Here is a 17,024-nt window from a genome sequence, read left to right on the forward strand (position 1 = left end):
TTATTTGTATTGGAAGAAATATAATTTTCTTTTATGTATTTGTTTTAGGCCAGACAGAATACTTCACATTTGAAAATACTAAATCTGAAGTGACATCTGTGGCCCTGTCATTCTATTCGGGGCTGTTTGCATATAATGGATGGTAAGTGGTAACTTACATAAAATGAGTACAACAAACGTAAAGTGATGAAATTTCTATTCACATCTCTTTATTTCTGTGCACATTTACACATAATTTAAACTTATTACCTATGATATATTCTTTTTGAAAATCAATTTATGAAAACTGAAGTCTGTCATATAAACTGACTGCTCAAGACGTTATTTAAGTTTGGAGTTCTTGATAGTTTGAATGCTATGATGCTTTGATGCAAGTTGTTTCTTTGGTGCAGCTAATCAGGCAGAAATTATATTAACACATTTATCTGTACTACATGGTATATGAACTTGTAGCAAAATATCAGATAAAAATTAATTGTAAGTAAGAATTATTATCCATTTTTTATCTGTAGGACGCGTATGAAAATAGAACTGACTATAGGTGAGTTGATATACGTTGATCCCTGACAGTTGCAGTGGGCTAGTTGTGACTGCTTTGCAGGCCTACCTCAACCAATAATGTAATGTGATTTTGCAAACATCTCTATGGCAATACCTCAGTGTTTCACAGCCTCATAGATGGCTACTATTTTTGCCTGCTACCATTAGCACATTGCAGCTGAAAGCTGGCAACAGTGATGCGAGCCGACAGGAATTTTCTTACACAGTTTAGACTCGAGCACCAGATTACAACATACTGTCTAATTTTAATTTGCAGTTATTGTTTGTCTTAATGTTTGTTATTACCAATAACATTATTCTGCTTTATAGGAATTACCTGAATTTCATCATTGAAGAACTAAAGGATCCTATAAGGAATTTGCCCCGGGCCATTGCAATTTCATGCACACTTGTCACTGTTGTCTATGTCATGACCAATGTAGCATTCTACACAACTTTATCTCCAGAAGAAGTCCTGGGTTCTGAAGCTGTGGCTGTGGTAAGTATAATCTTACAAAATGTTATATTCTGCATATGATCATAATTCTTTCTGCCTGACATAGTTAAGCATTGATTTCATGTAGTCAATAGTATGATTCCTATGTGACTAGACTGTATCATTCTATAAAATGATCATTGATGAATTGTGGTTGATTCTGTTGTTATTGTACACAAGCACAATCTCTTCTTTGTACTTCCTTGCAGATCATTTTAGGAGAATGATCAGTATGTGCTGTTTTGTATGTTAAAAGAAAGAAAGAAAAAAAAAGTGTTTGATGACTGGACACAATAGGTGTTAAAAAGAAAATTCTGTGTCTCTGGAGTGAGCATGGTGTGTTTTGAAGGAACTGTTGGTTTAGTTGTAAAAGACATCTTTTTCCATTGTATATGTTCAGTTCTTCTGTCACAAGTGTTTTAAAATGTGCTCTCTTTTAACAGACCTTTGCGAACCGCTTATTTGGATTTATGGCATGGACTATACCAGTCTTTGTGGCATTATCCACTTTTGGAGCTGTTAATGGAATTCTGCTCACTTCATCAAGGTATTACAAATTTTTAAATACATATTTTAAAAAAGGTAATAATAATGTCATTTTAACCAAAAATTTTCTATTGTTCCCCCAAACACACTTTTTTATACACCACACATCATTTATTATGTCTTTTTTCGATTTAAAATGAAGTTATTTTGTATGAGCCACTGTACAGTGTTATTTATTGATATAAATGCACTTCTTTTCTGTGTTTCCAGACTTTTTTCTACATTCATTAGTGTCATGTATTCTGCATGTAGTATTTTTTTATCTTTCTCACTGACAGCAATATTTTTTACAAATAGGTTGAATAGAAGTGGGCCAAGTACAGATTCTTGAGGCACTCCATACTTAATACTTCTGATTTCAGATCTGCATCCAGTTTCCGTATCCACATACTACTTTCTGTTGCTGATGTATGATTCTATCCACTTGGCTGCATGTCCATAAATACCATAGCTTTCAAGTTTTTTAATAAGTGTAGTATGGGTGATTATGTCAAACTCTATAGACAAACCCAGAACATAGCAGACAGTTTCTTTTGTCTAACACACCTATAACGGATTCTGTGAGGCTTGAGATAGTTCTGTGAGGCTTGAGATAGTGGTGAGATAGTTCTGTGAGGCTTGAGATAGTGGTTTCTGTAGAATTCTTGTTTTGGAAACCATGTTGTGCTCGAATCAAAATACTGTTTTTCTCAAGGAATGTGGTCAACCTACTATATATGAGCATCTCTAGTATTTTTGAGAAACCAGAGATTAAAGACACTGATCTGTAGTTATTTGGTCCATTTTGGTCTCCTTTCTTAAATATTGGTACTACTTTGCTTACTCTTAATTTTTCTGGGAATACTCCTCTAAATGAGCAGTTTGCAACATTCAAAAGAGGTTTGAGTATTTCTTCATTCACAAGTTTTTATTAAATAATTTGATACTTCATCTTCTTCTGCATACTTTTTGGGTTTTAATTTCTGGATTATTTTTATGAGTTCTGTTTTTGTCACTGGTTCCAGGAACACTGAGTGGCATGGCTGGCCAAATGTTTTAGCATGCTTTGATCTCTGATGATCTGTTTTCCCTTGTAACTTTTGAACAGCATCTATAAAGTTGTCATTTAGTGTATTAGCAATTTTTGTTCCATCTGTAACCACGTTGTCATCAATTATCATTGACTTAATAAAATTGCTATCTTTTACACTTTTTTGGCTATATCTTTTATTGTTGATTATATCCCATGTTGTTATACTTTTTTGATTTGAATTTGCTATGGCTCTGTTTATTGAAATGGCTTTTGCTTCTCTTATTAATTGCTTGTACTTCTTCTGATACTGTTTATGTGTCTCCATATTCCCTGCTTGTCTGAGTTCCTTCACATAAGTCGTGAGTTCAGTTATTTCTTTTGTAATCCATTTCTAACTGTGACCCTGCTTTCTCTGATAGGCTACTTTGGGGAAGACTATATGAAAGTGATGCATTAGTGTGTTAAGAAATGCATCATACTTCTCATTTGTACCTAGTGCTTGTATTGTTTTGGCCCATTCTTCTTTCTTCACTGTTGTTTTGAAAATTTTCATGTTTTGTACATTGATAATCCCGACTTCTTTCTTATCTTTTGAGCTACCATTTATGTGGATCTGAATTATTAACCCACGATGTTCAGAGATTGCTGTCTGTAGAACTTTCGCTTCACGTTTACTATTCTCAATATTTATGATTATGTTGTCAACAATGGTTTGACTATGATCAGTCATGCTTGTAGGTACATCTATTATTGTTTTCATGTTACACTGTAATAATGTCTCTTTCAATTTTTGTTTTGGTTTTGATTCTTTACCCATATCTATGTTAAAGTCTCCACGTATTACATCATCATTCATTTTAATCTTCAGTAATAATTTTTCTAGTCTTCTCAGAAATGTAATATTACCACTTGGGGACCTGTACACACAGATAATTCTGAGCTCTTCTCTCATGAAGCTGGTGATTTCAAAATCTTTTTCAATGCAAGCTGGAAGGATTACATATTTAAAGTATTCAGTACCTTGTAGACTCCCAATTTTCTATTTGTATGTAGCAACACTTCCACCTTTATGTTTTGATCTACAGAAATATTTAATTAACTCATAGTCTCTTATTAGGCTGCTAAGCTCTGCTTCATTTAGCCCATGCTCACTGATGTGTAATTTATCTGGTTGTGCTTCATTCAGGACCACTTCCACTTCAAGTTTTCTGTTGCCCAAGTACTGAATATTTTGGTACAAGATTTTAATGTTCCTTTTTCCCCTTTATGAGTTCTGGGTTGCTGAATATCTGTTGTAGTTGGAGCGTGATATGTGGCTAGGCTGTATTAATTATTATTTATCTTGTCCTTCTCTTTTGTTGGCTGTGGAATAAAAAATCTTTTGCTAAATAGTGGGGAACTGCTCATACCCTCTGTGAAGTCCACATTGGTTTCCTTTCTATTTGTTCAACTTCTGAAGTTGTTGGTTGTATGCTTTGATGTATTTCACAATCTTTTTGTGGTGCTGTGTGTGATGGTTCCTTTATTGCACTTAATCCATTATCAGTTGTTTCTGTTGGCACATTGTGATCTTCCTGCTTTTTACGGTGTGTTTATTCCAGTACTGCTCTTAATGCTGCATTTGCTTCTATTTTCATTGATTCAGCATGGTCTACCGCATTGTTCGAATGTGATGGTCCAGTTTTTCTATCTGCCTGGTTTTTTGATTCTATAGAGGATTTTTGTACTTCTTGCATGACGGTTACTGCTACATTTTTTCCCATGACAATGGCCTGTTTTTTTGCTGTTACTGCATACTTTAATTCTCTGCATATTTCCTCTTTTGTTTATATGCAATTCCTGGCATGAGAAATCTTGTCTTCTTAGGAATCAGTTTACATCAAGTACTTTGGCATGATTGTATTGTTCACCTGCTTTTACAATGTACTTGTTCAGCTGATACATGACATAATTTGTCTGTACCCTGTCTTGCTGGTATGCTAATTCCATTTCTGTTGGTGCAATATATACTTTTACTGAGATGTGTGATATAACACAGTTATCGGAACATTCAGCAGTGTCGATGTTTTGTTTTTCCTTTTGCAAATTTGGTCTACATTTTTGGACATCTGAATTAATTGACACAATATTTGTTGCGCACACACACAGTTTAATTGTTCTTCTAGAGCCTTCAAACAAGATGTGCAATTAGAGCTTTGTTGTTGTTGTGGTCTTCAGTCCTGAGACTGGTTTGATGCAGCTCTCCTTGCTAATCTATCCTGTGCAAGCCTCTTCATCTCCGAGTACCTGCTGCAGCCTACATCCTTCTGAATCTGCTTAGTGTACTCATCTCTTGGTCTCCCTCTGCAATTTTTACCCTCCGTGCTGCCCTCCAGTACGAAATTGGTTGTTCGCAGATGATGCTGTAATTTACCGTCTAGTAAGGTCATCCGAAGACCGGTATCGGTTGCAAAGTGATTTAGAAAAGATTGCTGTATGGTGTGGCAGGTGGCAGTTGACGCTAAATAACGAAAAGTGTGAGGTGATCCACATGAGTTCCAAAAGAAATCTGTTGGAATTCGATTACTCGATAAATAGTACAATTCTCAAGGCTGTCAATTCAACTAAGTACCTGGGTGTTAAAACCACGAGCAACTTCAGTTGGAAAGACCACATAGATAATATTGTGGGCAAGGCGAGCCAAAGGTTGCGTTTCATTGGCAGGACACTTAGAAGATGCAACAAGTCCACTAAAGAGACAGCTTACACTACACTCATTCGTCCTCTGTTAGAATATTGCTGCGCGGTGTGGGATCCTTACCAGGTGGGATTGATGGAGGACATTGAAAGGGTGCAAAAAAGGGCAGCTCGTTTTGTATTATCACGTAATAGGGGAGAGAGTGTGGCAGATATGATACACAAGTTGGGATGGAAGTCATTAAAGCAAAGACGTTTTTCGTCGTGGCGAGATCTATTTACGAAATTTCAGCACCAATTTTCTCTTCTGAATGCGAAAATATTTTGTTGAGCCCAACCTACATAGGTAGGAATGATCATCAAAATAAAATAAGAGAAATCAGAGCTCGAACAGAAAGGTTTAGGTGTTCGTTTTTCCTGCGCGCTGTTCGGGAGTGGAATGGTAGAGAGATAGTATGATTGTGGTTCGATGAACCCTCTGCCAAGCACTTAAATGTAAATTGCAGAGTAGTCATATAGATGTAGATGTAGATCCCTTGATGCCTCACAACATGTCCTACCAACCGATCCCTTCTTCTAGCCAAATTGTGCCACAAATTCCTCTTCTCCCCAATTCTATTCAATACCTCCTCATTAGTTATGTGATCTACCCATCTAATCTTCAGCATTCTTCTGTAGCACCACATTTCGGAAGCTTCTATTCTCTTCTTGTCTAAACTATTTATCGTCCATGTTTCACTTCCATACATGGCTACACTCCATACAAATACTTTCAGAAACGACTTCCTGACACTTAAATCAATACTCGATGTTAACAAATTTCTCTTCTTCAGAAACACTTCCCTTGCCATTGCCAGTCTACATTTTATACCCTCTCTACTTTGACCATCATCAGTTATTTTGCTCCCCAAATAGCAAAACTCCTTTACTACTTTAAGTGCCTCATTTCCTAAACTAATTCCCTCAGCAGCACCCGACTTAATTTGACTACATTCCATTATCCTCATTTTGCTTTTGTTGATGTTCATCTTTTATCCTCCTTTCAATACACTGTCCATTCCGTTCAACTGCTGTTCCAAGTCGTTTGCTGTCTCTGACAGAATTACAATGTCATCGGCGAACCTCAAAGTTTTTATTTCTTCTCCATGGATTTTAATACCTACTCCGAACTTTTCTTTCATTTCCTTTACTGTTTGCTCAATATACAGATTGAATAGCATCGGGGAGAGGCTACAACCCTGTCTCACTCCCTTCCCAACCACTGCTTCCCCTTCATGTCCCTCGACTCTTATAACTGCCATCTGGTTTCTGTACAAATTGTAAATAGCCTATTTTACCCCTGCCACCTTCAGAATTTCAGAATTAGAGCATCCACTTGCAAAATTTCGTCTTTCATTCATTGTTGGAAAATTTCGTTCCGAGTATTTCCATGTACTATTTTACTGTCTATTTGTTTAGTTTCAAGCCGTTTATTTCATTCTGTGCCTTGCGCTGACCAATTTACACAACGCGCATCATGACGATAGTTGTTTACTTCTCTGTGCTATGCTTCACAAAGAGAGAGAGAGAGAGAGAGAGAGAGAGAGAGAGAGAGAGAGAGAGAGAGAGAGAGAGAGAGAAGCATGCTTGGAATACTGTCACTGTATAGTTCAGAACTGTACTAAGATTTTCACTACTACCAATACATAAACTGATTTATATTTATGCTGCAACCACAATTTATACAAATTTCACTAGGTTGATATCGTAACAAACTCTCTTGCAACAGCAAAAATTACACATGTTGGCCTGACTCTTTTCTTGTTTATTTTCGAAATTTTTGGCTATATTCACAAGATTGTTTTGCTGAGCACTTGCTATCTTGGTTTGTTTCATTGTGTTTAACTGTTTCTACTTCATCCTTTCCTCTATTTTTGTGATAATATGACACACAATACACTTAGGAATACTATACAAACTGCGAGATCTGTATGTTACACATATTTTTCACTCTTTATGTTTATATTTGAAGCGCTAACACACTCCCGATTTGTGATGTCCACTTTAGGACTCATCTCACAAGGATTGAAATAATTTTGTATTTATTGCAAATAATCTGACTTGGCAAAAGTGTGAGCAATTAGCAGAAAAAAGTTAAGAAATTACTAATACTTTAACAAAATATTTTGGGCTGAAAACTGATAGCTTGATTAATATTGAGTAGACACAGGAAGAATAAATTGGGCATCTGCTTTTGGCTATCTTGGATATATCAGAAGATTTGTCTGCAATTACAAGAGCCTAAGATTGCAGCATTCCTGCCATAACACATTATATCTTACTCCATGCCAAATCATTAGCACAGAATTCAATGATCTGATAGTCTATCATCATTCAATAACATTTATTGTTCAGGTAGATACTTTAGCAATGTCAGATGTATGAATACCCCAATAGTCTCTTAAATTCTTCAAAGTGGTTGTATGCTGAAACAAGACTACACAATGCTATATTTGCATTAATACATTTTCCTCAGTTTGGTTGTAGGCTGTTACTATCAATTGCTATAAAGATTTCAGAAACAGTAATCCTATTTTTTAATGTTTCAGGTTATTCTATGCTGGGGCATGTGAGGGACAAATGCCAGAAATTTTAACAATGATTCAAATATCAAAGCTGACTCCTGCTCCAGCTGTACTCTGCATGGTAAGACATTTTTTTCCACTGTCATGTGGAGTGTTGTTATAATTGCACTTGTTGTCTTCAATCACAAGAATAGTTTGATGCATCTCTCCATGCTATTCTATCCTATGCAAGCCTCTTCATCTCTGCATAACTACTGCAACCTATATCCATTTGAACCTTCTTACTGTATATGACCCTCTACAGTTTTTACCCCATACACTTCCTTACCAATTTGATAATTCCCTGATGCCTCAGAATGTTTCCTATGAACTGACTCCTCCTTTATATCAAATTATGTTATAATTGCAATTCAGTACTCAGTCTACCAATATAATCTCAATCTACCAATCTAATTTTAAGCATTCTTCCATAGCAACACATTTCAAAAGTTTCTATTCTCTTCTTGTCTGAACTGCTTATCATCCACATTTCATTTTGATATATTTCTACACTTCTGACAAATACTTTCAGAAAAGACTTCATAACATTTAACTTTCTATTAGATATTGCCCCTTTCGGAAATGTTTCTCTTGCTATTATCAGTCTGTATTTTTGTATCCTCCCTGTTGGTGCTAACAGTTATTTTGCTGGCCAAACAGCAAAACTCATCTATTACTTATAGTGTCTCACTTATTAATCTAATTCCCTTAGAATATACATATATCAAAAATTAGTTGTGTATACTCATTTTAACTGAGCAGTGGGTCCTATGATGTCATATCCAAACTTGCAGCCTTTGTATGTATGTACGCATGTATGTATGTACGTACGTACCTCATTAGTCCGAAAAGTTTTCAGACTGGATAAATAAAAAATAGAGAAACAGCATGATTTTAATTCTTAAAGTGTTCTACATAATCTCCCCACAACCCCACCTCCACTCCCACATGGGTAAAATGCACAGAATATTCACTCAACCATGTGAAACCATCAGAGAAGTCTTTCTTGCGATGTTGTTCAAATAGCACATCACATTGGCTTGAATGTCAGTTATTTCATCAGAGTTTCAATCCATCAGTTGAATTTCTACACTTTGTCATTTTTTGGTAGGTTCATACTGATAACATCAAGTCAGGTCACCCTTGAAGATTTTTTCCAGGAAAGAATTGTCCATGTTTTGCATTTCAATCAAGTCATAACAGGCACCCATATTTTGTTTTTGTTCAGGTGTGCAGGACAAACTTTGCACACATTCCAGAGAATGTCTTGAACTTTCGATCTAGAGATGTTGCTCAATTCTGATTTGTGACAAGACAACACTGACACACTACACCTGCACATCCATTACTTAACAGTGCCTGCTCACAGTAGACTGGTAAAATGTGCAGCTGTTGTTTGCAGTTGTTACCTCAAGCTGCCACTGTATTTACTACACTGATGTCACTTGTGTGTCAGGAATAAAATAAGTCTTAGAACTTTTTGGATGGACAGTGTATGCATGTATAACATTTTTTCAAAGATTGTTGTAAATTTATTTTAATATTAAATTTCTATTCAGGAAACGTCAAACAATTCCACTGACATTCACCTACTGTCAAAAAATTACTGAGTCTGTGACAACAGTACAAGAAAATGAATGAATGTAGTCTTGGAATAGTGGTTAAGTATTGACCTAATTTTACAGCAGTGCTCGCAAAACTTGCACAACTCATTATTATCCCATACATGCAATTTTCTGTGGCCAAAATAATACATATAGTGTCTCTCATTCCACTAGCATTGTACATATCATTCTACCTTGTGAAACTGAAACACAGCTTTAATATTCCTATTCCAAGCTGTGTGGATTAGAAAATCAGCCTGATGTCATTTAAGAACACACCTATGTCATTGGTTATCAGCAGATTAAGGAATCTCTGAAAGGCAGTGGTGTTCCACAAAGGCTTTTCTTCTTCTTCTTCTTCTTCTTCTTCTTCTCTTTTAGAACACTGGAAAGGATCATTAAATTCAAATAACATATCATTATATTACTTTAATATCTGAATAGTAGTGACATTATTTAATGTCACATGAACTTCATAGATCAGTGTTAGTGTGACCCATAAAGTGTCATCCATTACGTAAGGATCTCACTAGAGTGGGTTCAGACTGGAATATATACTACACTCCTTATATGTGCCACAGTAGGTACTATTTTTTTCTTGTTCTTTCCACCATCCAAGAATATGCTTCAGCCTCTGCACCCTCCTCAGCAACAGCAGTTGAGAGGTACAATGATACTTCAGTGTTTGTCCATATGGTCCAGACCTCTTGCATACTCTTGGAATTTCAACAGATGTGGTAGTTTCGATAGGCCTGAAGTACTTTTGTGTGAACCATAAGTAGCTGGGCAGAATGAAGGTTACAATTTGTAGCAATATTGACAACTAATTATGTTCTATGTTAATAGTGCCATGTAGTTACTGACTCACCAACCTCTATGAAAACATTATCCACATAGTCAGTGCTCAGCACAAAAAGATCATGATATGAGAGACAGAAAAATTTTGTGATGTTTAATATTGTCATTCCCTACCATTCATGTAACTTCTGCATTTTGATTTGAGGTATTGCCATCATATCCATGATTCATTAGGCCTCAAGTGATCATCCAGAAAGCTACACTGCTCGAGGAGTGCCAAACAGAGTTGGATAGTTGTCTCACTTTGGATCAGTAGTAGCATCTTTGAATGACCTGAGAAACATGACAAATTCATTTAGGATCTACTATCTATGTACTGAAATCTACTTAACTCCTTATGTGGGAGCAACTCCTTGACCTTGATAAGAGTATCCTGTACTGAAACTAGCATGTCTAACCAAGTCTTTCACTGTACTTGGACATCTTCTTTGAGTGATGTTGTGAGCCTCTTTGAATGCACAGCTCTTACAACATGCCACTAGTGCTTTGTAAGAGCATGTCTCACCTACACTGGTTAGTTCTGGCTCTGAAGATAAAATCTGTGACTTAAAAGTATGTATAAGAAAAATGCTAAAACAATGACAAGTGCAAGGAAGCCTACCAAAGTCCTTTAGAACTGCAACTATATTAAAATCCTGAGCTCTTACAAAATGTGCTGACTTCATTAAGTCCCTGGGAATTTGTAAGCAATCAAAATGGCTACAGAGCTCTGATAAAACATTAGCTATTTTTTCCTCATTGGTAAATGGGCCAGTAAACACTACTAGGTTATCCATATGCCATGTTTCACTAATTATGGACACAGACATTTTAGTGCAGATAGTTTAACCCTTTGACTGCTGAAGGCGCGCCACCTGCTTGGCGCACTGAGGCGCCGCGGCCTGTGGGTTTATCCGACTACCTGCGCTGTGTGCCTGTCCCTTGGAACCATCACTGGGACTGGATCAGCCTGCGCTGCCCAACCCACCCTGTGCTGAATATTTCTCGGCTGAATACGACTCGCACAGAGCCAGCGTGAATTTTTGGCGACTTTGAGCTGTAATATCTCGGGCAATAGTTTTTGTAAAGAAATAAAATTTGGCCATCTTGTACAACTTTATGTGTTCTCTTAAGAATAATAATGAAAAGAATTTTATGAGCCATATTGAGTCAGAAAATTGTAAGTAAATCGGCCAAAAACTAGGTGCCCGGAAAAATTATGAAGTTTGGCTTCTTGCATCTCCTGAACTAATGCTATGACGGATGTGAAACTTGGCATGTAGCAACCTAACAACACAGGGTTCTTAAATATAAAGTTTCATTTCAATAGCACTTTTAAGAAATGAGTGAATTAAGCAAAAAATTGAAGATTTTGTAAAATGTCAAAAATGTGGTATTTTTGTTCCAATTTTGCTAGAAAACTATGCTCCATAAAACATACCAAACTGTACAACTGGAATGAAAGTGGGGCACGAAAATCAGTCTCGAAAACAATGTAAACTTTGGGTTAGCATGCCTAGTAGTGTGAACGCATGGGGAAAATGAAATTTAGAGTGCAGTAGATTGACTGCAGAACGATAAGGAATAAAATTTTTTATTCCCCTACTATTTTCCAATAATTTACAAATTAGTTGAAAAGATGTTGATTTTTTGAAAAGATGAAAGCAGGGTGTATTCGATACTTCTTTTTCAAATGCCGTTTTCTATTAATGCTTCAAAGACAGTCTCATTTGAACAACAAATTTTAAGCCCCCCACCCTCCTCAGAACAAGGAGTTTAATTTTCAATATTGGCTAACAACAGAGGCAAAGTAGCAAGAAAAATCGCACTGAGAAAAGAGTGTTACCTTTGGCATGTCGTTTCTCGTTGATCAAAGGTGTTTAAATCAGTTATGGAAAACATGTTGTGTACAAGTAGACCGAGTGTAATCTACATTAAGGATAAAAGAATATAACTGTCCATGTTACATGTTAATTTAAATGTATCATATGCAGATTACTGTATGGGTTTTGTTATACTGGCACAATGTACTCTGCCTAATTACATTTGCCACAGTACAGATATTGCGTCATCTCAATCACCAAGTTCATTCATTTGCCAGTAAACTGCTAAATATGAAGAAGTCAGGCTTTGTTTGAATAATTTTACACATGTTGCATCTATTTCCCATCCTTCTTTTCAATCTGGGCTTTGGACTGGCATTGGCAAAGTTAAAAATAGATTTATATGTATATATATATTTTTTTTTACATTTTTGCCTTTTTTAGTAATTCATTCAGAAGCGTCAACAATTTTTTTCACAATTAGTTCCCAATGATTAGTAATGCTTCTTTGTATGATAAGTCTCAAAGCAGGATGCAATACATAATGGATCATTGCAAGTTTTGCATTGGTATCTAGTTTCTCGGCGCACTTTCTGTTCTGTGCAAACCACGTATCTGCACATTAGCATACTTTCTCATGATAACTGCTGGAAAATGTCTCCCTGTGAATTGCAGAGGATTCTCGTCATTGTAGTGCCTTCTTCCCCTACCAGCTTTTCTCGGTTCTGTAGCATATTTTTCTACAGTCTCCCTTATGAGAGAAAGGTGAAACTCTGCGAGTGCCATTTTTCGCCCTGTTGCTGACCGATGGAGAGCATGAGCATTTAGTATGCACAAATCCAGAATGTGAAAAAATATTTCTTATACCATTTCACAGTCTTATGCGCTGATTCCATGGAGCTCAGTAACATGTCACAATGGTCAACTGCACCCATACTCGAGTTGTAATCTACAATACATTGCGGTTTCTTTATTTTTTCACCAGTATTTCTGTCATTCTTCTCTGTTTCAACCATTTGCGTTATGTGACTTGTGGTCAACATGTACTTCTCTCTCTTATCGAACCACTTGATAGCAAGGACCTTGTCAGTGGACCTAAACTCAGTTTCTCCTCTTTTTAATTTCTTCTGCAGTTTTGGAATGTTGCGCCTGTTCTTACGAACAGTGCCACATGCGGCTGTTCCATTGTTGTGAAGCCAAAGAAACAGGTCCGGGCTGGAGTACCAGTTATCAACATATAGAATATGACCCTGTTCCAAATATGGTCCCACAAGAGTTGCCACTACGTCGCCACTTTTTCCCAAATTGTGTAACCCAATTTCTGTTGCTGCCCCTGTATATACAATAAAATCTAATATATACCCACCCTGACAGTAACCCAGTACAAATGTCTTTATTCTGAATCTACTTCGCTTGGCTAGAATAAATTGCTTAAAAGATAATCGTACTTTGAACAGCAAGAGACTTTCATCTATACAAAGCTTGTGATGTCGGCAAAATGAATTATGAAACATCTTACGAACTTTGTCAACAATTGTCCTAATTTTAAATAGACTGTCACCTCCAGTACTTGCACAGTTATTACTGAAGTGTAACATTCTCAGAAGTAGACAAAAATGGTCGCAGGACATAATTTTGCTGAAAACTGGTGTGTTCAAAAGCGTATCTCTGGACCAAAAATCACTTAATTTTAACTCCTTAACTTGCGCCATTAGAAGGCAAACAGCAACAAAACAATACATTTCCTCAAATCCAGTGTCTTTCTACATTGTCAGTCGAGAATTCACAGATTCTGTAGTATTTTCTCTGGTGTAAACGTAAAAACGATTTGTTTTGTCTGCAATAAATGTCAACAGTTCTTGAGACATAAATATCACAAAAAATGAAAGAATGCTTGGGTCAGTATCTAATTGACATTTGTGTCCTGAACTTGAGTCATTGAAGTGATGGTTTATTGGCTGGAAATTGGTTTCTTTCCAGTCAAATGTGTCACTTAAGCGTGCTCTCTTCTGCACCATTTCACTGTCACTGTCTGATTCCTTGGATTCAGAGGAACTGCTGACTGTAATTCTTGCTCTCCCCTCTGATGTAAAAGGCTGAGGATTACAGCTAGATTCTGTTGAAGACTCATCACTGTTAGCAGATAATTCACACTCATTGTTGCTCTTAGTGAGCATATCCAGGATTTCTTTATCTGTGAAACCACGGCGACATGACATTTCTCATGTAGAAAACAAGAACACTGACGAAAATACAGGAATCTAAGTCAAATTCTGCAAGGAGCAAACACAGCAACAAAGATATATGCACTCTCGAACTACACAGTCAGACCACTGAACAGCTACTAGTAGAGTGGGGCAGAAAGACAGCCATGCGTGTATACATGTTCATAGCGCTCAGATAGCTGTGACTCAGTGCGCCTAAATGTGTCCCTAGCAGTGGGAAGGCCAGTGGCGCGGGACACATAAACATGTCCTTAGTGCTGTAGGGAGGACCCAAGGCCACGTGTATACGTGTCAGGCGCACCAGGGGAATGGCGAGGCATGATGAGTTAACACTTCCACAGCAGTCAAAGGGTTAATGTGCATCTTACATACAACTATCTGTTTGAAAAGAGGCTCTTTTATTGGTAACAGCAACAGTATCTCATGGTATCGGCCCCTTTTTAATAGCCTCTGCACTGGAAATAGCTTGAATCTTAACCATAGCAGACAAGTTAGTATAACCTCCACATCAACTTCACAATCCAGTCCAGTTCAGTTCCTACAGATAGGACTCCTTGTGCTACTTTTTTGAAATCTGAGCCATGAACCATACTGAATGGTCTAGGGTATAATTTGCTTTTTGGTTATAGGAACATAGCTGATGTTGCTTTGTGCCTTATTTTCATTTGACAAAGCATGTATGTTTTCTTATGTTGGAAGTGGAAGAAACAAGATTACAACAGATTTGTTTGCATTGAACAAACTTTTTTAAGAAAAGGTTAGACTCTAGCATGACACTTTTTCTAGACATCACTCTTCCTCCTCCTTCACCACCTTTGCAATGCTATATGCTAAATCACTTAATTTTCATTTTACATCCTCCAGTCCCACAAAATAAAGCTTCATTAGAGACCATCTAATCTTGCGAGTTGATCTTTTTCACCCTGTCACTGCTACATTAAAACACTAAGACTGGGTACTCAGCTTCATATTAAGTCAATGCTATTATTACACTGCTGCACACTTCAGTAAGAGGGACTGTGTTAATGAGTAGAAAGTGACAACAGTGCCACCATTCTCACACATGTCATATCCATCGGACTATAGTGGGAAGGAAGGAAGCCAGTATAACACTGACATAATGGGTGCCTTGATTGCTGATGTATACAACCCTTAACATTGGAGTCATACTCACTCAGCTTCTTTTCTCTACATCAGAACTTGTTAAGTGGACCCAGATGACAAGCAGCAGGAGTCGGTGAATAATTTGGTTGTGCAACACTTCAATCATTTTGAGCACATCTGTGGCATCATTGATCAATGTGTGTGTGTGGTTTTGGACTTAGCTGCATCAAATCACTGAGACTTGTGGTTGACTGGTGAGTTGTCCAGGATCAGGATGGCTCTCCAAGAATGTCTTGTAGAGTGTATAGCATGACACTACGCACCATCACTGGGGTGAAAGATATATGGTCCTAATTCAGTGCCCCACGTCTGTATAACTATGGAACATTGGAAGCTTATAGGAATGTAATCTTACAAACAAGTGGTTAACCCACACACACATAACCCTGAACAAGAAAGACCCAGATGGCACCACCTGCCAAGAAGGAGCAGAAATGCTGACAGACCAAACAGAAAATGGATTCATTTTGTGACAAACATAAACTGCAAGAGGGCCATTTGATCTGCTGATTGGTGGATGTTGATGGTGTGATTAGAGTATGATGACAATGTTATCTGTGATAAATAAATATACTCAACATGTACTGTTTAATGTAAAATAGTTTTTCAGTTATGTTATTTTAATAATGTTATCCCTTATTTTTTCTTTCTTCTTTCTCCAGGCCTTACTGTCAATGCTGTACTTGACTGTGTCTGACATTGGAGCTCTGATAAACTATGTGGGCTTTGCAACTTGGGTAAATTTATTACAATATGTATAATATAAAATATTTTGAATGTATATTCAGATACTGTTTTTGTTTCTGTTAATTTTATCAGCAAACTTGAGAATCTGTTTACTCAATTATTACCATTATGAATTTCATTCTCATTGAATTCATTACATAAATTTCTGTTTGTGTTTATATTGATATATATACCTATATTACACAGATTACATCCATTCAACACGAGGTTCACTCGGCCAACCATTTCATAATAACCAATTACCCATAGCGTTTCCTTTTTAATACTCTATACTGACTGAGTGTGTTGTACTTTACAGTGCACTGTAGTTTCTTTCCTGTAAACATGCATCAACTTTCTTTTCATGTCGCCACAATATTTAAATTTAATTTTTCAATTATTAGAGATGACAATGGTATTGCACATTTACAACTGAATCTTTAAAATAAACAGTGGTCTTCTAATTAGACCTCGATTTCAGTCTCTTATGCAGGGTGAATCTCAACTGCACTGACAAAATTTTGAAGGTTGTTCAGTAATATTTCTGAGTAATTGGGTGTGAGGGACCTGTTGTCTCTGATTTCTTATGCTGTTGCATTACTCTGCTTTTTGTGTTGCATGTTTTGGTGACTGCTTATTACAGGATTTTCACAGTCATCTAGGTATTTTCACAGAGACAAAGGCAAATGGGGTAATGAGCCACTGGAGCCCATGGGTTCCTCATAGTAAAATATTCAGAAAATATCTTCAAACAACCTCTGAAATTTTCTTG

General features: G+C 36.8%; 1 protein-coding gene across 1 annotated transcript in view; it reads left to right on the plus strand.

Moving 5' to 3' along the window:
* Positions 1 to 17,024, plus strand: part of LOC124789980 (large neutral amino acids transporter small subunit 1) — a 361,571-nt gene that overhangs the window by 313,371 nt on the left and 31,176 nt on the right. The window contains exons 4-8 of the mRNA XM_047257523.1: positions 49 to 142; positions 871 to 1,039; positions 1,480 to 1,583; positions 7,859 to 7,955; positions 16,189 to 16,263. Coding sequence (XP_047113479.1) covers positions 49 to 142; positions 871 to 1,039; positions 1,480 to 1,583; positions 7,859 to 7,955; positions 16,189 to 16,263 — 539 coding nt within the window. The remainder of the gene's footprint in view (positions 1 to 48; positions 143 to 870; positions 1,040 to 1,479; positions 1,584 to 7,858; positions 7,956 to 16,188; positions 16,264 to 17,024) is intronic.

This window comes from Schistocerca piceifrons, chromosome 3, assembly GCF_021461385.2.
Source record: "Schistocerca piceifrons isolate TAMUIC-IGC-003096 chromosome 3, iqSchPice1.1, whole genome shotgun sequence".
Classification (NCBI taxonomy): Eukaryota; Metazoa; Arthropoda; class Insecta; order Orthoptera; family Acrididae; genus Schistocerca; species Schistocerca piceifrons.